This window comes from Anser cygnoides, chromosome 2, assembly GCF_040182565.1.
Source record: "Anser cygnoides isolate HZ-2024a breed goose chromosome 2, Taihu_goose_T2T_genome, whole genome shotgun sequence".
In the NCBI taxonomy this organism is placed as follows: domain Eukaryota; kingdom Metazoa; phylum Chordata; class Aves; order Anseriformes; family Anatidae; genus Anser; species Anser cygnoides.
Genome location: NC_089874.1, coordinates 34,677,557 through 34,698,959, shown reverse-complemented (window position 1 = coordinate 34,698,959; position 21,403 = coordinate 34,677,557). Strand labels below are relative to the sequence as shown.

Sequence of the window (21,403 nt, the reverse complement as noted above, 5' to 3'; positions counted from 1 at the left end):
TTAGAGGCCATAAGACGACATGAACATCTTCGAAGTAAGTAGAGCTGCTGTCATGTGTCCAAGTGAAGCAACAGTTAGCTTCTGAAAGTCCCCCATCTGTTTGGTCTGCACAAGGACACTCCTAAAAACTGCAGAACACTGGTACCAAGGAAGAGTGAGGTAAGTTTTGTTTGAGCTTCTTCGTAGGAAAACCTAGTGAGTAGAGACACTAATCCTACAGCATCATTTCAAGCTCTGTTCTCCAAGTTTCCATCTTCCAGACAGAAGAGATACAGTTTAAAAAGGTATGTCACAAACTAAACAGAAGGCAGACCATTACAATGGATTAGTATGCAATCTCAGCAGGATAGCTGTGCAACCCTGATAGCTGTGACCCTGAACCAACCTGTTTTCTTAATGCCTCTGGCAAATAAGGAAAGAAAAGAAAGCCAGAGCTACAAAGTTACCATAGGAAAGGTCAAAGTAGAAATAAACAAAACTGGTGACACTGAGAAACTGTAATCAATGCTTAATTCAAATAGAAAGGCTGTCCCATACCCTGACACTTGTATGTACCAGAAGCTTTTAAAGGCTTAATTGCAGGTTTTATAAATAATTTCACCTCTCATGTTAGGTTCCATGTGTAAAAATCAGCTTACTTACAGTTGGTGAAGAGATTTGGAAAAGATTGCAGTTTTTGAATCAAGCATAAACAGAGACTTCTAGTTTCAGAAAACAAAGGTCAGTAGTTATGGGATTTAAGAAGTATGCTTTAGCTTGCGTGGACATGTGCAGAAAAACTGGGCAAAAAATTTATTCCAATACACAACAAGACACAAACCAAATGGAACTCAGTTCAGTGTTTACATTAATTAAAGTTAGCCTTTTGTTAACAGTGAAAGGCTACAATCAGATTTGGGAAGTATCTCTCAAAACTGCTACCAGTTGTTTTCATTGACAAAAAACAAGGCATTATTCTTCTGCGATTTCAGTAATGAAAATACATTTAACACACTAACCAAAAACTCTAAGTCCAAAACATTCTTAACAAAGGTTTTGATATCATTGATTGTATATGCAATACAAAAATTACAAAATCATTATAATTTAATGAAAAAGGACAAAGCATCTTACATGCTACTCTGGATTAAAAAAAAGTGATTTAACAAGTCTGTTTTCAGAGATGAAACTGCCAAGGTGACATCATCTACCCACTGTCCATTACTGTTGTACCTGAGGGCTTCCTGGTTTCCCTACTGCTGTGTCTTGCCCATTACATACTGGATTTCTACATTCTTCATCTAACAACGTGCAGCTTTAGTAATTCCTCTGCAAAATACTAGTCTGCCAACAGCACTGTCCAAGAGCAACACCCAGAGGCTAAATATATCTCTACAGAAACTCTGAACATTTTAACCATTTTTTTTTCTGAGAAAAGCTTCATAAAGATAAGCAACAATTTCCTGTAGAAATAAAGACCTGACAAAACTCTTTCAATGGTAATGTTAACAGAAAAGTAAGTAGGCAAACCCACTCAAAATGGCATTTTTATAGCTACTGTGAACAATGAGAACAGATGATTTACAGACACACTTATGTAGAGCAGACAGATAAAAAGTAATTTTCGCAACATGCATGTGTATAGCATCCTGGTTAGCACAGCAGCACTGCGAAAGAGCAACTAAAATGATGCTCTCCTGAAAGTTAAATGCCTTTTGCAAATGCAGAAAAACAGAAGAGCAGCAGCCTGCTCCCCATTTCCTTGGCCAGTTATCAAAGTTTTTTCTTCTTAAATCTTGAAGGCAAGTTGCTGTAGAAACACCTTGAGTACTGAACAACCTGCAACTAAAAAGGTAATACCCTAGAGCATCTCTAACAGGGATATCTAACCTACAATTGCAGCAAGAAGGGGGACATAAGACTGGATACAAAAGCGAGTCGCTACAGCTTCATCTTAAATACTTCTGGCATCTAATATGATTATATCCTGTAAATTTAAAGCCTACATAACAGACAAATAAAAAAGACTGACAAACTAAGAACACAATCAGGAACACCACACTTACATCTCTGAACTCTTATTTAGAATCAAATATACTCTGAAGAAAATGCAGTTAAGGTTATGTAACCCCAAAACATGACTGCACCTACCCAACTTTTTATATTTTGAGATTTCAAATCGGGACAACTGATTTCAAAAATGAACAAAAACAGAAGTTTCAATCAAACACATCATGGACAAGTTCCTTATCTACTAGAGTAGTGTCTATCCCATTCTCCTCAGAGTTAATTTTAATTGCATCTTCCTTTTTATCCATCTTCTCAGAATCATGCTCCTTGTGTGGCACGTGCTCTTCACCTGGTTGTGATGAATCTGGAACCACATCAACTAAGAGGAAGCAATCATCTGCCAGCACCTGCTCAGCTGTCAGTCTGTTACAGCAGAACAAATTCTGAAGAAGAGATTTAACTTTATCATCCTACAAACAGAGGGAGAAGAATTTCATCAGCAAAGGAAACAAACGTGATTCCAAACAACAACCAAGTATTTGACGAACAGGTCTCATAAATGCTTGCAGCCCATGGCCCTCACAAAAGCTTGTACCACAGCACTCTCCATGGTCTGCACCCTTCACAGACATGGTGCTTGTTAACAACAGAATAAAAGAAAGCTTTCGGCACCAGGTCTGCCAACTCGGTGCCAGCAGACTTCACAGAAGAGCATGAGTTATGTTTTAAAACACTAGCTTCCCAGCATTTTAGAGAAATACAGAATCAGAGAATGGTTTGGGTTGGAAGGGACCTTAATCATCATCTAATTCCACTCCCCCACACCCCGCCATGGGCTCTTGAAGTCTGCTTTTCTACTGAGAAGGAACAGAATGGGTGCCATTCACCTTCTACGACATCAACTTTTAACTCTGTCCTATTGATTTCTTGCAGAGCAATAAAGTAAGAAAAAAAATGAAGTAATGGGAGTAACGGGCTCTAAATCAACAGCAGCTGTTTTGCTATTAGGCCATCACTTACACTTAAGCTGTTTGGACTTCTCAGAAGGGATTACGTGCCTAAATGCTTAGCATATTAACAGTGCTAGACTCCATGCATAAAACACAAGAACACAGCTGCTACCCATATGCATGCATGTCAGCTGTTGAGGAAGGAAGGGCACACACTGGATTTGAAGAAGGGGACTGCAAGAAAATCTCAAATGATGACCTAGAGACATAGATTAATAAAAACCTATGTAAAAATAATCTTCCCACAAGGGGGCGTTCATGTTTGTAGCCTCTACAAGCCAGCATCGCCTCTGACCTGGGTCAACAGAACAGCAAAGCACAAGATACCTGCGCACCACCCCCCAGCTATCTCCGTTTCATCCAGACAAAAATCTATGATGCAAAGGAATGTACACAAATTGTCAAAAATCTGGAGACAGAAGCAAGCAGACAATTTCCAACTTTCCCACTGACCGGCACAGTGACTCAGGAGAGACCACCTCTCCCTCCAGATAATCTGAAATCTGGGTGGAAAGACGAGATCTGAAAACTGTTGAACTTGCAGGCATACAGGATTGTTAAATAGTTACAAAACATTCAAAACGCTTAAAAGAGAATCTCTAGTTAAAAACATTCAAACATTTGATGCACTGAAATGCAGAAGTAAATCATGCCTACACGCTTCCTTGGTAGAAGTAAAAATGAAGAAAGCCCAGACATTTAAAGAGCTTGAAAAGTTTTGTACTTCCATATTCCCACTTCAAAAAAATATCAAAATATCATCAGCAAGTTTCCCCTTTTCACCATTTTCTCACACTAAGGAAACCTGAAACGGATCCCTTAAGTAATACTGCTGTAGGACAACATTTCATTGTGTTTACTCCAGCTGATTTGATCTTATTTACTCCTTTTAATAAATACACAAAACTGAATGCTGAAGTACGCTGAATACTGAAGCTCAGCATGGTGAAACGGAAGGTACAAGATCATGTCTCTAATCACTGCTTCTCCTCAACAGCTACATAGAATTAGTATCCCCTTGTTGAAACTTAATGTTACCTTCCTGCATTAATTTTCCATTTCCTGAAAACAAACAAACAAAAAAATTTAATGGTTGCAAGCATACAATTCCTCTAGGCATGAGACTGAGATGGAAGGGAAATTACCAGCCTGTCAAGGGCCTGCAGATGGGCATTGAGATTAATTCTGAATAAGCTGATTAAAGATAAAGTCCTTAAAAGCAAAATAGATTTTCCCCAAGAACTGGGACAAGGATTAACAGCCAGAGGTCTTTGAGATTCCCCAAGAAACTGTTGAAATATATTTATTAGTATTGCATTTCTTAGTAGAACCCTCATGGATGTTCCTGTGAACTGCAGGAGGAACAAACTGCTGTGCAGCAAACTTCGACAGTTTGTGCACATGCACGCACACGTATCCAGGATGAATCCTTAAACTACCAACAAAGATGCATTGATTAGGATTGCATCACCTGGCAAAGTTTTTAAAAAAGAAAAAAAGCTGCTTCTTTTTATCAGTGAAAAAGTATTAAGAAGCTTGCTCTTACTGAGAACTGTAAAATGAGTGAATCCCTGCTAAGAACAATAATGAAGAACATTTGTTCTTCAGATAAAAGCCAATATTGCACTTCAGAAGATACCTATAAGAAAAGAACAAAAAAAAGTAAGGGAAGCTGAAACCAGACACTTATGCAGAAATCTTACAAGCAAAGTGAACCAATTCCTATTTTTATGTCTCAAGTAGCTCTTTTCTATTTCCTCAAACAAGTTTTCCTTATGTGTGAAAGAAAGTTAGTTTCTTTCAGAATTTAAGGATTATTATGCACAACCCTAAATGATGCACTGGACAGATGGCTCTGTGCAAGTTTTGTGGAATATTTTTGAAAACTGTAGAGTTTGCACTAATGATCACAGAATCTTGATGAATCGTTAAGTACTGAATCTTCTTTCCTACAGCACTACGTTTCATGAGACTCATTTAATTTTTAATAAAAACTGAGCAACTATAATGAGGAATAAGAAATGCTATTTACACAAAGACCTCACTGCTCAAATGCTACATTTTTTATTCCTTTATTTTTCACGATAGTGTCACACTGGAATTAACTTTCCAGACGGATTTGGTAGGCAGTCCTGTGCTTTAATAGTAGCGATTTCAATACTGGAGAACACGGCTGAAAGTTATTAAAAAGACACTGTAGAGGAGATCAGTGATCTAATGGAACAAAATTATTTAGAGCACTGCGCTATGCAGTGATACACAAGCTACCTGGCCTGGACATTGGAAGCACTACAGCTGTGTTAGCCTAATACTGTATCATGACAGTTTCTGAACTTAAATAAAGAGGATACACTAAGCTCAGAATGAACACAACTCTACTAAATGCAGACCAATTTTTGCACCATGTTATCCTAGATAGCTTTGCAAAGCACTCACATCATTAATACAGAAGTGCAACCAATAAAAAGATGGATTTATTAGGGCTTTGTTTTCCCTTGCTAAAACAACCAAAACTTACCTGGCCAACAGGGACTCTAGTATTTCATTCTACACTTTCCACTTCAAGTATTTTTCTACTTTTCTGAGTAATATGGAGACTTACCTCTAATTCCTATATTCCTTAGAGAATTCTGTTTATTAACACTTCACTTAAAAACTAAACAGCTTGCAGGGTTTTTATAATAGTATAAGACATGATTTAAAGAGTCTCACAGCCTTCTCCAATCCAAAATCAAAGCTATCGAAAAAAAAAAAAACTCAAAGGCAAAGTTATCACTTAAAGAGAGGTCAAAAGAAAAAGCATTATGTTAGAAATATATCCCCGTAATTAAAAATCACAAGGGTAACCCACTCAGAGGAGGTGGGAAGGGCAAGAAGACAAGAACAGGTAACTAAAAGAGTCCAGCAGAAGTTTGAGGTAGAAACTAGTCTAAGCAAACTAGTGATTTAAAAAAGGCCCCTAAACCTCCCAGAGAATTTCTTTAAGCTTTATATGGTGGTATAAAAGTTGGAAACATGTAAGAGATAAGAAGAAAAAGGAATCACCTGTAGCAAACATAGAAGTTGAAAGCAGGGAAGAGAAAAAGTCTTAAGTCCTGGCCTGAGGACTGAAAGCTTATGGGAAAGAGTAAACCTGTGTGCCTTCATATTTCTAAACTTAAGTGTCTAACTCTGAAGACAATCCTTTGCTTTCTGATAGGTAGCATCCCATCTCTTGGATGTTAATCATCAGTAGATAACTTTATAGGCTTCTCCTTTATAGCCTATGCCTTTGTCAACCTGAGTATCTCTTTCCTTTGGTTTATTTTCCTCCAAGGCATAGAGAAGGCCATACAATTATCTACTTCAAAGGTGGGGACCTAAGTTGGGAAATACGAAGGCACGCAGGTCTACTCTTATTTTCAGAAGTCATCAAGACAGTGGGCAAGGGTAAGTTTCAAAAAACAGACTGAAAACATAGTTCAAGGTGGCAACAGTTGCTAGCATAGGGCAGGCATAGAACAGTGGCTGACAAAAAACAGTGAAAGCAGCAACATTAGATCTTATCACTTGAGGTCCTCTCACATCTCTGCACTTGTTTGAGGCATTTAAGAAAGCTTACATTTCACACACACACACAAAAAAAGCAGAAGATAAAGGGTACACTGTGACTTTACAACTGCATTAAGTGACTAAAAGGGAAATTGGCTGTTTTATTAATGCTCAGGAATTGTGCAATTATGTAGAAGACAGAAGAACAAAGCCAACTTCCCTGACTTCGGAAAAGACAGGCTTCTAACTCCAATACCTCCTTCAAGGCACGACTGTCAATGATATATTCCCCGAGTCTGTAACTTGGTGTCACTCAATTAAAAGTTATCTATGAAGTTGTTCCTTCTAAGGTTGGACTTAATATTTAAGAAAATCCTGGGATTTTATACCTTCTCAAATATTACTTTATTTTTACTTGATATTTAGAATATCCAAATCAGAACATTTTCTCAACCCAACACTTCCAATCAATTTTTGTTTTTCCTTTAAAAAAAGGTATCAGTTAATCACCTCTGAACAAGACCAGTCTAATCTACCTCACCTGACAATCAACATACCATGCCAATCACATCCACCTCAGGTGTTCCATCTTCTTTTATGCCAAATTCCTGGTTTTGAATGCAAAGCTGTAAATTAAAAGATACAAAATATGTAACATTGTTTTACCCTTTAGTTTAACAAATATCAGTCAAGGAGATTCCATGTTTCAAGTGAAAATGGACTGTTGTGAAAAATGGGCAGGGGAAAGCTTTTTTGTAGTTTCACAATAGGGTAAAATACATAAGTGGCTCACATTTGCTTTACACAGGAAAAAAAAACAATAAAAACAGTATTAGAGAAGAAACTTTTAGAAATCAAAAGAAATAGACTTTTTAAAACATGACTCGAAGTCCATGCCTAATCTGTACATTTAATTATATAACCCACAGCATTTCTTAAAGATGAAGTCTGCTGTAAAACAGCAAACACGAACCCTACATCCATAAGCAAACTGAAATTTCCCCAGCCCTTATTAACGCCTAGAACCATGCCTGTATACAGCATTTTTCAAAACCTTGCTTGCAAGTTGATCTGAAAATGCCTCTATTCTGTACAATTATAAAAACAATCGGAAGAAGCATGTGTTTTGTCAGGGCTGGGCTCCCGTGACACAGAGCAGCTGAGAACTCACAAAACCCCTGCTTCCATCTTAGAAGTAGTAGGGCTGCTCAACGAGGGAGAACACAATTTCAGGTGTCTGCCATCAAACTGGCAATTGCTGAACATAAGACCAGAATATGAACTAGAATTTTCCATCAAATGATCAATACAACACCAAGACTGAGCTGGAGATTTGTTACACGTGGATTAACATGAAATTCAGCTGGAAAGCTTGGAGATCGGTTTTCAGAAGACTGCAGATCTTGCTGCATCCCAGATATTCTCTTCGAGCAGAGCCAGCCATTGCTAGCCCTCCATTTGTTATGGTGGTTTAGGTTTTTGTTTGTTTTGTTGGTGGTAGGTGTTTTTTTTTTTTTTTGCTTTACACTCACTTTATTCATTCCTGCTTGTAAAAATAAATTATTTTTTTTTGAACAGAAGATTTGAATAGTGGCACTGAAAATGTTCCAACAAAACCGTACCACATTAATAAGTTATAAGCATCTACAGTATTAAGCTACACTTTAGTTCATCTATTTCAGAAGAAAAATTACTTAATTTTAAGCAACTGCTCTATATTGGGACAAAAACATAATGAAGAATGACTTTTCTAAGAACCAGCTTCATCTTCTCAACACAGGTAACTGATAATGGCTACTGATCAACTTGCAGCTTATGTCCCTATCACAGAGTGTTTAAAGATAGCTTCAGCCATCCCTTCTGTGCCACAGGATCATTGTGCAGCTGATGGAACTGCCAGCGTCACTAATCTGAACCCCAACTGGTACTCAGTGAACCAGCTCCAATGGATCAGGTGCAAAAATCACTGCGTGGGAACATCAACACTTGCTTGGTAGCTCATCACTTTTAAAAAAGTCCAAGAGATTTGAAGTTTTCCATTTGGAACACATGACACTGGGACCCTGAGCTGAGGAGGCAGCAAAACACTAAGAGAACACAAAAAGGAGTAGGAAGAGGAGATGCTGCATAATGTGCAACCTAACACAGAAAAGCAGACTGCTTTCTCCTCCCTGACGCAGCACACACTAAGGAACAGAACACCCATCTAGTTAGACATAGTTAGGATGTCCTGAAGGATATCCTTCACCAGGGATAAAGTCCTATCCTTACCCGAATCAAAAGATAGGGATGATCAACAAACTGCCTCACAGGCAAGGGCACAAGAAAAGAATCAAAAAGGGTTAAAAGGATGAATGAGAAGCATAGGAAGAACTTACAATCCCCAGAATGAGGAACAAAAACATAGTTTTTGGTCATGTAACTACAAATTACATTGTGTACCTTACAGAAAAATGCACTGCCTTCTGCCCATAAACTCCCATTTATTCCACACCTACCACTCAGTTTAAAATATGCACACTTACTTCTCCAAAACATTCGAAGTAGAATTTGAAAATAACATTCATCTATTGCTGTTTATGAAGCCTGCTACAGTTCCTCAGTTTTATAAGAAACTCTCTCATAAGCCATAACTTACCCAGAACAGAAGGCAGCCATACGCATACATGTCAGAGGCTGGAGAAGCTGGCTGTCCCATCTTCAGTTCAGGAGAAACTAAGCTCAGGGAACCGACGACCATTGTGCTTGCAACAGCACGTTGTTCCTATGGGGAAAAAATTGTACTCTTTAAGTGAAACCAATAGCAGATTGAAGGAGAGGTATCTCCCTCTCTAATTTAATGGATCAGACAACTTTATCATAGCATTCTGTGCTGACCCTGAATGAAATGTAAAATCCTCCTTTACTGGTGGAAAATACGGGGTGTAAAAGAGAAAGGAAATAGTCACATATCTACCATCTGTAACTGTAATAGAAAAATAGTGCTGGCAGATTTTACTCCACACTGGAACTATTAAAGGTCATAAGGTAATAAAGAATACAAGTTACAAAACTTCTCAAATTAGAAGAAAAAATACAGAAAATGGTTAAAGACATTCAGTACTACTTTGGAAGACTTTAGTTCTATTATCAGTTCTGCCAGTTTTCCCATTTTCCCCTGTCCTTTTGGCCTTCACTTGAAACTAGCTACTTCCTTCTTGCCTGTTTCCAGCATATTTTAGGACTGCCTACTGCCAGAATAAAAGCTAGACCCTGAGTTTCAACCTCTCTCCATGACTGTAGCCACCACCAGCTACAGCCAGACTGCAGGAGACAAGTCTCCAGATTGCCAAGAGTATTCAGCAACACAGCTCTGCTCATCAATTCGTGATCAAGCAGAAAGCACAACCATTGAGCAGTGCTGTGACACTCCCCATAGAGCAGGCACAAACTGATCCGGGCTGTGAACCACACGTGGAACTTTCCTGCTCCATTATAACCTAGCTGCAGGAAGGAATAAAGATACGAGTCCCTCTTCAGCTCTTGCAACCTTCAGATGGCACCACCTACACTGAGTATGACCTTTCAGAAAATTCAGCTGGCAACACTTCTAGAACCTCTCTCCTTTGCATGCTGAAAACAGAAATTTATTTGCTTGTTGTCCAAGTATGACAAGATTCATTAACAGAAAATGCACTGACAAAACAGAGATCAAGATTCTTAATAAAAATTAATACATATATATAATAAAAATAATGACATAATGTAACACAATAATATTATATAAACATTGCTATAAAAAAATAAACAATCATGAAGACCTCTAGCACCCAAATGTGCTCAAATCAACTTCAGTTTAGAAAGTCAAAATGTGACAACAAAAAGATACACCAGTAGTGGAGAGACTTTGCCATGTAAACTAAGTAAAACAGTAAGGGAGTAGATTGTGTTCTTAAAGAACATCAGGCTTTCCCCAAGAATGATTATGAAATTCTTTACTACAGAAACCGAGGACTAAAGAAAAATACATACAAATACAGGTACGTTTATATAGGTTAACATGTGTAATCTTGTTAGTTTACTGAGACAGATCAAAACACACAGTAGAACCTCATTACCTATCACACAGAAAGGCAAAGTCTTCATACAAGAGCTAGATTATTCTTTCCTCAAACAAGTTCCTACTCTCACCTCTGCTGATGCTGATTACCAGTAAATATAGAAGAGAGCCAACTAGCAAGTACTGCAACTTCTGTATTTTTCTGTTTCTTTTCCTTAACGAGGGCTCATGCTCGGTAATTCTTTTCTTCCACATCCAAGATTAGATTGTGTTTACAAAAATCTCAGCAAGACTCAAACCACCCAACCCTATTCAGAACATGAAACAGGAATCCTACTGCACAGCACAATGTTTATCAATCGATCTTATGTAGTTCATCTATTTTGATACGTAACTGACTAAAAGTCACTAGGTTGTTTTTTTTTTTTTTTAGTTGGTTTTTGTTTTACCTCTGGTTTAGTGAAATCAAAGTCTCCAACAATTCCTTGTTTTCGATTCAGAGCAAAAATGTTGTTTCCATGCAGAGATCCATGTACTATATTAGCTCCATGCAACGTTTGCAGACCTTGGGCAACTCCTTTCATCACTTTTAATGCCTCCTAATGATTTAATTTTGGTGTTCATTACAAAGATAGATATGGAAGAACCAAAAAACAATATCTAATGTTTCTATTCCAAAACTAAGACAGATTTTATTTATTTTAAGATTGCATGCATTCAAAGTTCCTGACAATTGTTTTATGAAGTATGGATTAATTCCCAGTAAGATTGTGATGACCTGCACAGCCAGTCATCTGATTGTTTTGTCTCAAACAAAACGTAATTACTGGTTAACAATTCACTAACATTAAACAAAAATAAAAAAAATAAAATCACGTAACATATTTTGCGATATGTATATTTACGAGTGCCTCCACGTTAACGAGCAGAAGCTTTTGAGTTGTCAAACATAACTAGGGAAAAAACTGTACTGGCTTCTAGCTACTGCTTCTCTGAGAAAGGTTGGCTGGCCAAAATGCCAATGAACAGCGTGGGAAGGAGGGAAAGGAAAAGAGAAGAGAGAGCAGAACACCTCCTGCACACACATACACACCCCGGGGCCTCCCCCCACCATAATTCCTCTAAACTTCAATACAAGAATATCTGCACTTACAAATTTAACGTACTCACTCTAGAATTTTTGAAGTGTACTAGCAGTACAGCTGAGGCACTGATTTTAATAAAAGAATAAAGTGTTTCCAAGCAAAAGCTCGTTTAGAAAATGATAGCCTACTGCTTGATCAAATGCTAATCAAGCTATGTTGTGCAACTCTGTACAGTCACTGGCAGCCACCAAAGGAAGACCACTGCTCACACACCTCCAGCAGCATAATATACAGCACAACGTTAAGAGTTCAGTCCAAACACATAAAAAGGAAAATGCTGGTCATCTCAGTTATACTTACTTGTAGAGTCAGAGGTGTATCAGCTTGTAAAGCTCGCAGACTTGCCCCCGGGTAGTATGGGACCATTAAGTACACCAGAGGATCAGACTTTAACAACAAAAACAAACAAAAGTTTAAGAATACATTCTTTCCAATATCAGGAACACTGGAAAATTTAACATGCCTTAAAGATGTGTGATAAATCAATTGATGCTTACTAAGAAAACAGTTCATCTAAACTGAAGTCAGAAATATTTTTCTGATTCAATACTCCAACTGAAAAAAATATCAAAGCCTTAAATTCCAACTTAGAAGTTCTTCTGCTTAAACTTAAAACAAAAAGCAAAACAAAAAACACAACTAAACAACAATAAACAAGCAACATTATCAATCTGAATCTTGCCTTGCAGAAAAGAAGAAACAACAGTTGTAATAAGCCAGATTTCTCCTTTTGTTGATTCCAGGCCCTGTGATACTTGGCAACTCTTTCAATCACTTTGCCTTCTGAGCTCACATCTACAGAGTATCCCTGAAAAACAAAACAGAAATACCCAAGCTCTTACTCCTAATATCTGTAACATTACTGCACAACACTTTTTTAATTAAAGAAAGGCATAATGTTAGGTTCCATCAAATAACTCTCCTCTATTTATCACAAAACTCAGTAACAACTCTCATAGACTGCTTCCATATTTATAATACTTAGAAAGTCTGTAACAACAAAACAAGAAGCAAGTCTCCCATTTAAGAAGTAAAAAAAAAAAAAAAAAATTCAACTATGCCTCCCGTGATACTATAACCCTTGGTTTCTCAATTGCTAGCACAATGGAGAAGAAAAAGAGCAAGGGGAGCAAAGCAGTTCCTGAAGTTTCACAGTGATGTATCATTTGGAAGACAAAACAGCATTTGCAGTTTTGGAAACAAGAGTAATGAACAAGTTAAAGGGTTCACCAAATACGAGAAAGAACAGACAGCAGAGGCGAAGCACTGCTCACTACAGCTGCCCTCAAAAGAAGTGAAAAATCGGTAAGTAACAGGAAAACAATCCAGACAGAGAACAAGGTCTTGTGTTCTACAGGCCCTGACAAAAAAAACACGTATCAGAAAAAGGTTGTTAAATGCAGAACTACAAAAGGAACAGCAGCGTTCATTCGGAATCAGCACATTCCCAGGTCGGGATCTCACATGCAGCGCTAACTGAAAGCCAGGACCAACATTACCTTTAGAAGAACCTTCTGATCCTGGATTTCCGAACACACTAACGGCCGCTTTGTGCTCAGCTCCTTCATAGGCTCGGCATCTAAAAGGTCTCGCTCCAGGCTGTGCGACAGAAGTCCACCTGAACTCTGAAGCACACATACACACAGACAGCCAGAGTAAGAGTACAGTATTAACAGCCAGCAACACTCACAGGCTCTAACTCTCTCTTCTCTTCCTCAATCAACTTAAAAAGCACAAACACAGTGGGGACTTGTAAAAAATGAAGTGACCGCATCTGTTAGCGAGAGGCTGGCTGCACACAAAATGTCACTGTAAGGCAGCTAACAAAATACTGATCACCACCCAGAAGGGCAGGGAGTGGGACACACAGCCATGAGAGTGCCTTAAACAATAACTGACAGTAGATTCAATCACAACCTCAGCTTACCATATAGCTTAGAATTCCTGCTTCTGGATAAAGAAGGGGCAACTCAGGGAACCATTTCTGTACCAAGAAGGAAAGTTTCTCCTGAATGAAGGAAACAAGCTTCAGGTCATTAGCTTCTGACACCATATACACTAACATTTGCCATGTTCGGACCAGGACATTCAAATGGATATCCATGCCTGTTCCACTTTCAGTAGCACCATGCAAAATAAGACAGGGAAGGGACAACACCCCACCCCACACGCTAATACAGCATTTCAATATGCATAGATAGATTTTGGAAAGCTCTAAGGGTCAATAAAGTTAAGGCCTTGAAGAGCTCACGTGCTACAAAGGAAAGACATCCCCTTTTTTTCCTAAAACAGGCTTTAGTAGGCCTAAACGAAGGACACGGCTTCACTAGAACTAAACAAAAGAAAACAGAAATCAAGTATAACATAGATCAAACCACTCAAGCATCTACAGATCTCACACAACCATAATGCAAGGTAACTATTTTGCACAAATGCTATGTCTGCAGAGGTAAGATACATCGTCATCACAATCCCTGGTACTCTTCTACTTCCTTAAAGGTGATGGTTTCAATTCTTCCCTCCATACAGAGGACTTAGAGAAAGGGTGATCTCCTTCACTTCATGATAAAACCCTGTTTTACTCCACTCCTAGGTAAACATTTGCCTTACTTGCACAGAACAGTCTGTCTTCAGTAACTGAGCTTACACTTTAACCTGCAGCTCTTCTGGGTCAAGAACTGCAGCTCACATTTTCTCTCACTTCACCCCATTTGGGGGAGGGGAAGGGGATGCAAAGAAGTGTCTGAAGAGACTATGTCCAAACAGAAACAAACGAAAAAAAAGAATTGATCAGCCTCCCTTCCGTCTCCCAGAGATTTTGTCAAAATAGGGCCACCTTAACATTCAACACTAAAATTTAGAAAATGGGATTTTTGTATCCACGTCATACATTAAAAGCAACTGAAATGCAGATGTGCCTCGCAGAGCTTTATTTTAGCTGTCTAAATAATTTAATACTTACATATTCTTCACGTTCCTTGTATATTTCCTGAAGAACCCCATTTCGCAGAGCAGCAATTTCCTCTTTTATTCTTGTCATTTCAAGATCACTGCAATCATCAGACTGCGTTAGGAATAACAAAGTTAGCATACAATTCCCATTCTGCTATTATACCAAACAACAGTTATCTACTATATCAGGATTAAAAAGCAGTTTCAGTATCACAGTTCTGGAGTTAAATGCATTCTGAAGTTTCAGTCTCCATCCTGGAAACCCAAGGGATTCTCTTAGAACCTGATCACAGGGAAAGGTGCACCATTTATTTACATAACAGACAAAATGTTCTAGCCCTTTGCCTACTCGTTCCTTAAGTCAAAGAGCTTTTTTTTGTTTAAAAAAATTAGCTGACCCCATATAATCATAACAGAAACATCGTTCATCTACCGGCAAAGCTACGTTCCTTAATTCATTCACCTTTTTCTTCCATAAATGCAAATTTGCCTCATGCCACCTCATTTATCAGGAACCCTTTTACCAGTGGTTTTCATTGATGTCACTCATTTTAAATCCCTCTTGGAAGCTCACTGCCCCTTCACAATGCTTACAAAGACACACATGCAGGTCTCCTTTCCTTAAGCATCTCCAGAGTAATTAATGTGCGATCTATGCACTTGTGACATTATCAGTGCTGTTTATTTGATTTAGAGGTAATATTTGCATTCTTTCAACTTCTTTGAGGGGCAAGGGGGAACCCTGAAAATTGGAACAGACATTGACTTCTGCCTCCAAAAGGGAGGTACGCGCGTTATGAACAAAGTGGACATGGCTCAGAAGGAAAGCTTTGCAGGTTAAGGTAGAGGTCTAATTTACTTGCTGTTACACACTTGAACAGAAGAGGTAAGACAGACCAACTCCAGGAAAATGAGCACTACGCACACAAGTATCACCCTGCAGAGTGATCAGTGTCACAGGCATTACAGAAAAAGTAAATCACACAACCAGCAGGGTAAAAACAGCAGGACCAGACTATGCAGTACTTAGCAATGACGGCCACCAGATGGACCCCTTCCCTTTCCTTCCTAGAAGGGCTCCTTTCAGAGCCGTCCCAGACTTCACAGCAGCTGCATTTTGTGAAGGATTTCCCATGATTTTTAAGATAGTGTTACCTAACTGCAGTTCCTAGCTTGACATGAAGAAAATGCAGGTATTTAGCTCCTCACACAGCTAGTTAAAAGCATCGGTAAGTGTGGCTAGGGACTGAAAAAAAATGTCTATATAAAGTTAAAAGCAAATTCAGCTCCAGCAACTAAGTCTTGACTGAAGGGACACTTGAAGAACGTATCTTTAAAGCACGGAAGGCACAAACTGTTCCATGTAGTTACCACTGATTTGGACAAAGTTCACGTTCCTAAACGAATCTGAAACAACAAAAACTGTAACGTTTTCATACTTCCTCAAGGTTGTTCTTTTCGGCCAGTTTCCATCTTAAATGGGCCTTCACGCTTTTCACATTTTTTTTAATTGATAATAAGTTTTCAATATTAGGACTTTTATTCAGCCATTCCTCCGCTTGTTTTTTGAACTAGGAAAAAAAAAAACAGAAAAACATTCAAGCATTCTGTTTTAATATGCTTTAATCCAATATATTACAGAAACTGCCCTAAGCCTATCTGAATTCAGTTTTCAGGGTTTTTCCCACAAAATAGTGTTTCACTGTGTTTCGTTTTAATGACATTAACAACCTCCTGGAAGACACTCTACTTAACCTTGGTTCCCTTAAGTTACATACTACAGATTTGTAATGAATCCAGAGATTCCAGCTTCCATCGTTAAAAAAAAAAAAGACAAGAAAATCACACAAACACACCACGCTTTGCATTTAGCCGAAACAAAGCCTTGGCTGAGGTAACGCACAACTGCTATTCTCAAACTTTAACTCAACAAATCTCTCATCACCAACTTACACCTAGAATTTCCATTATAAAATTACAGAGAAAAAACAAAAGTGCATCTTTTAAAAAAGTGTCAGAAAGTGCTACTAATACAGGTCAGTGTGACAGAAATAAGGCATAAACTAACCTCAACACTGGCCAAGTATCTGTTTTGTATGACAGTGATCAGATTCTGCTCTTGACGAACTTTATGCACAACTTTACTGTATGCACTCATAATTATTCTCTTCTCTGCCTCACCATGCTCCTAGATTGAATTATAGACACAGAGTGATATTAAAGATTGAGTCATTCTCCATTCATACAATCAATGTTCCATATGTAAAACCTTTACTGAGAAATTCCAGTGTTACTGGAAAAACTTGTCTATCAGTTTTTCCTCTTCTTAAAGATGACGAAAGGAGAAATTAGCAAGTATAAGAGTTCATCCAATAGTTTCAGGAAAATAAAATTCATCAGCACTTCCATGCAGAGGATCCATTTCATATTCCACATGCTATGAGGGAATTTTTTTCATTTAATGTTTTTGAGGATAGAATGGTTTAATAGATATGAAGCATCAAAGTAAGCAACCATTCTTGCAAAGGAGTCACCGGTTCTGTTGCAGATAGCAGTCAGAAGCAGGATAAACTGTTGGTGTGCTGTTCTATGGTTAGAGGACAAATTCAACATTTGCTGGTCATTCTCTGGCACACAAGGGGCTCACTGCAGAGACAACGCAAGTACCTCGAAGAGTCAGCAAAAGAGAACCAAGAAAACACTGAACAGGAAAGGTAAAGAACTGGAGAAAAAGTTAACGCAAGCATCAGAAAAAGATTCCCAGTGAGACAAAAACACTTGCTCCATGCAAAAAGGAGATGTATAGCATTTTGTCACTAAGACTGGAAACAGAAAGTTTATTCACAAACATCCACAAGATGCAACAGAAACTTACTTATCTATATTTTCAGCACAAGCACCAAAACTCAGAGCACCTCAAAGAAACGTATGAGCTGCTCTGTGCACACAGAGGGAAGCACCGGCTTTCTCAGTATCTCTTAGTTCACTAAGTCACAGAGTTGAGTTCCTGTAACCCCAATCTGTCCTCTGCCTGTTGCCTAGAAAACATTCTTTTCTCTCTAAGGAGCAACCTTAGTGACTTTTTAATCATACTTCCACACAGAAAAAAAATACTGTTCTGTAGTGAACAAACTTGTCTGGTACGTTAAGAGAAGCCTTAAACTGAAATCAAAGATGCATAAAACATACAGAAATGCTTAGAACTTACTGTTAAGTCAGTCTTCAGTTCTTTGCAAATATTCAACTCAGCCTCTTTGAGAACTTCATCCACATTGACAGCCACTTCCTCTAAATCTGAAGATGCTTCTGATGACAGGTCAAAACACTTCAAAGAAAAAAAAACAGCCATGTAATTGAAAGTTAGGACTTAGCAAGAAGACAGCAAGAACAGGCAAAAAAAATACAAAGAATGAGCACTACTGGAAACCTAATCAGAATTTCTGTCAAATATCACCTTTAACTGCCTGACACTTGAGTGATATACCAATTCCTAGAATGAATGTAGCCATGATTCACCAAGCAAGAAGTTGAATTGTTCATGGAAAAGTTCAGGTTTGAAACAGGTAAATGAGTTCATCATTACATTAGCAAACTTTAGTCACTTTTGTACTTCAGTCACTTGCATATATGCAGAATAGCACTTTGAGTTGCACACAGCAATCACGCAAACCCACCTGCACGTATGTTTTCCCAGTCTAATAACTGACATGGTTATAAATATCTGCAAGTAATTCATAAACATTACGCTGCACACAACACGCACCAAGCCCACGCTGCTACTGAACAGTATTTACCGTGAGGTTAAGGCACACTGTTAATCATAACAACATCTGGCCACTGTAAATGGTCTGGGTAAAACAAAATGCAAAAATCTATTCACTACAAAATGGTACAACACTGATGGATTATGCACAATTCACGTGGGCAGGAAGGTTACACTGATACTATCCGAGAATATTTACACATGAAAGTGCAACAGAAAAGGCGATCAAGGAAGCTGGGTCTGCAGGAATAAAGAAAGAGCAGCTTACAGTCTTCTCAGTAAGAGTTCAAAACTCAGCAAGAACACAGGTATTAAGCACAGAAGCAGAACAGCAAGAAAGTTACTTCCCAACTTTGCACCTTTACAAACAGAGCTCAATGATAACCCACTTCCACAGTTTATCTCCTTTTAAGACAAATGCCATGTGTAGACATACTTGCTTCAATGCTCCCAACTTTCTACAACTCAGATCAAAAGAGCCCAAGCATCCATGTGGTATTTCAGCATCAAATATCGTAGGAAATGCAAATAAAAGGGGGCAATTTATTTGCATAAGTTCTCCACATTCAGTATTTCAAACGAGAAAAAGATTATATATTTGCCTGCAACCTGTATCTAGACCATTTTGAGTCAGATTGGCTTCTCCAACAATGTTAAGTCCTCATTTACATTGCTCTTTCATCTCTTTTAGCAGCATTTATGAACTAGCACCTTTTAAAATCTTAAATATTTCTATCCAAAGGCTACTTGAAGGGACTAATGAAAGTATTTCAGTCACATAAGGCTTAGACAGAGTATTAGATATATTAAGACAGAGTTATGGTTGCATAAAAGCACTGATCTTTAGACAAAAGACATCCTTTCACATGCAAGCATAAACCCTCACTTGGTACCAGCTCACCGCAAAGGTATGCTAAGCACAGAGATAAATTAGCACTCTGTTCTTCAACACACACCTTCTCCCCCTGCAAGGAGGCGCTGACATTTAGTTCCAGTGCTCATATGCACAAGCTCCCTGCCATAGACAGCTGTCCCTACTAACGACTACTGCACACAAGCTTGGTTAGATGCAGTGTCATGCTTCATCTTTTTCTGTGACGGAAGTGGACTTACTTGACTTACCTTTAAGATACCACCGAACAAGTCAATGAGAATTTGCAAAGCAGCATCTGTATCATTTCTGATGTGAACAAACTCCTCCGTTTCAGCACACTTCCATGTAAAGAACTGTTGAAACACTTCCTCAGAGTCATTCACTTCACAAACCTGACCATAAACCATCTCCAGAGAAACAGACAATTCCTGTGCATCAAGCAAAGCAAACAAAAACAGCAGGTTTGCAAGCCAAAAGAATTTTGTGACAGTATACTATAGATAAAAATCAAGACATTTAATGCGGAAAGACTTGGTACTACCTCCTGACATAACTTTATTTCTATTACAAAATCCTTTCTGCATTAAGTGAAGTATTTTTTATATTCCACTTTCATATCTAGTAGCAGCACATCTATCAGAAAACATAATGCAGAAAAGGATCTCACATTACAGAGTCTGATTCTCCCTCCAAAACACAGAAAGAAAAAACACCACAAAAAGCTTAGCAGATCATATCATATCATTCGTATTCTAGTCTCTTCTACCTTATGGGCCGGACTGTGAAGTTATGCTCATTAGGACAAAGAACAAAAAGGGGTTCAGTTTATAACGCACCAGAAAGCAGCCTTCCATGCAACTGGGTAGAAGTCTAACGCTCAAAAATATTTGAGCTGCAATGATGTTTGCATACAACTTGCTATAGCTCAAGAGGTAAAATTATCCCTACAAGAGGAGATTTGACTGGACAAACCTTTGCTTTTGTAATAATATGCCACGTCTTTCAGGCTTACAAAAACAGCTAGTCACACCAGAAGAGCACCTGCATGTATTCCATCATACTGTCCTCAAGCAAAAGTGTCTTGTAAGTCCCATTTCCTCCCATTTATCTTCCATATAAACATACTTCCCTAAAGCATTAGTACCTTGATCAGCAGGATAACAAGGTACCATACAAAGACTGCTCAATGGCCCACATGTACACAAACCAGTCTCCTAAGTGTGACAACTCACATTAGGAGGAACAAGCCACTGTAGGCTTCACTGTGCAGCAGAGGAAACACACGCTTACAGGCAGCTAACATCGAACAGCTGACAACTGTTCAGCTCGTACCCCAGCCTGCTTTGGAGTAACTTACATACATATCCATACTCTCAACTTTCCTCTTAACCAATGTAATATTACCACTTGGAAAGCGTGCAGCTAAACCCAACTGCTTGTTTCAGTCCCAGTCAGTTGGACTCAGCTGGGAGTGAAGCTTTTGGAGTTTGTCTGTAGTTCAGGCCAGCAATGGCTCTTACTGGAAAGCATAAAACATAAGTCAGAAGAAATGTGCGATGGGGTGGGTTTGCAACGCACCACCTCAGTGAGACAGGCATTAGTTCCCAAGCTCCTGTTGTTCTGAGACGCACTGAAAAATATTTTCTCCCAGACAGTACAACTGTGACCCTCTTCAGCTCTGAAACACGGCAACCAAGGTTCTCACTGTTTTTTGTCAAAGAGGTTATTTCCATTCTATTTGGGAAAGCTATTCCGATCATCTAGCTTGTAATACAAGAGAAGACCTTCAACACACTAAGCTAAAGCACAAAACTCATTTAACACACGTGGCCACATTTCAGTACTCCTTCAAATATTTTCAAAAAAAAAAAAACTATTACAATTTCACTGCAGTACAATTATCCAGAGGATGTTTAATGTCTACCACCTAGTGGATTAGCACAGCATAACCCTTAAACACACACTACAAACACACCACAGTTTTCCTGTTCGAAGAAGCAGGATCTATGCAGGGTCTCCAGTGATAGGAAGCCATGAAATGCTACTCATCTAAACTGTAATTAGATGCTCATCTGCATATCAGACTAGCACCAAAAATAA

General features: G+C 38.5%; 1 protein-coding gene across 3 annotated transcripts in view; it reads right to left on the bottom strand.

Moving 5' to 3' along the window:
• Nucleotides 1–824: 824 nt before the first annotated feature.
• Nucleotides 825–21,403, bottom strand: part of STK31 (serine/threonine kinase 31) — a 36,710-nt gene continuing 16,131 nt past the window's right edge. For 2 of the 3 annotated variants that reach the window (XM_013171853.3, XM_013171854.3), the window contains 13 exons: nucleotides 19,552–19,731; nucleotides 17,875–17,991; nucleotides 16,735–16,854; nucleotides 16,106–16,237; nucleotides 14,677–14,778; nucleotides 13,642–13,722; nucleotides 13,214–13,339; nucleotides 12,397–12,522; nucleotides 12,015–12,101; nucleotides 11,019–11,168; nucleotides 9,169–9,294; nucleotides 7,088–7,156; nucleotides 825–2,459 (listed from right to left, as the gene is read on the bottom strand). In XM_013171853.3, the coding sequence (XP_013027307.2) occupies nucleotides 2,199–2,459; nucleotides 7,088–7,156; nucleotides 9,169–9,294; nucleotides 11,019–11,168; nucleotides 12,015–12,101; nucleotides 12,397–12,522; nucleotides 13,214–13,339; nucleotides 13,642–13,722; nucleotides 14,677–14,778; nucleotides 16,106–16,237; nucleotides 16,735–16,854; nucleotides 17,875–17,991; nucleotides 19,552–19,731 (1,677 nt within the window). In that variant the 3' untranslated portion in view covers nucleotides 825–2,198. Of the gene's footprint in view, nucleotides 2,460–7,071; nucleotides 7,157–9,168; nucleotides 9,295–11,018; nucleotides 11,169–12,014; nucleotides 12,102–12,396; nucleotides 12,523–13,213; nucleotides 13,340–13,641; nucleotides 13,723–14,676; nucleotides 14,779–16,105; nucleotides 16,238–16,734; nucleotides 16,855–17,874; nucleotides 17,992–19,551; nucleotides 19,732–21,403 lie in introns of all 3 variants that reach the window. The other variant, XM_013171857.3, reaches the window with a different exon arrangement.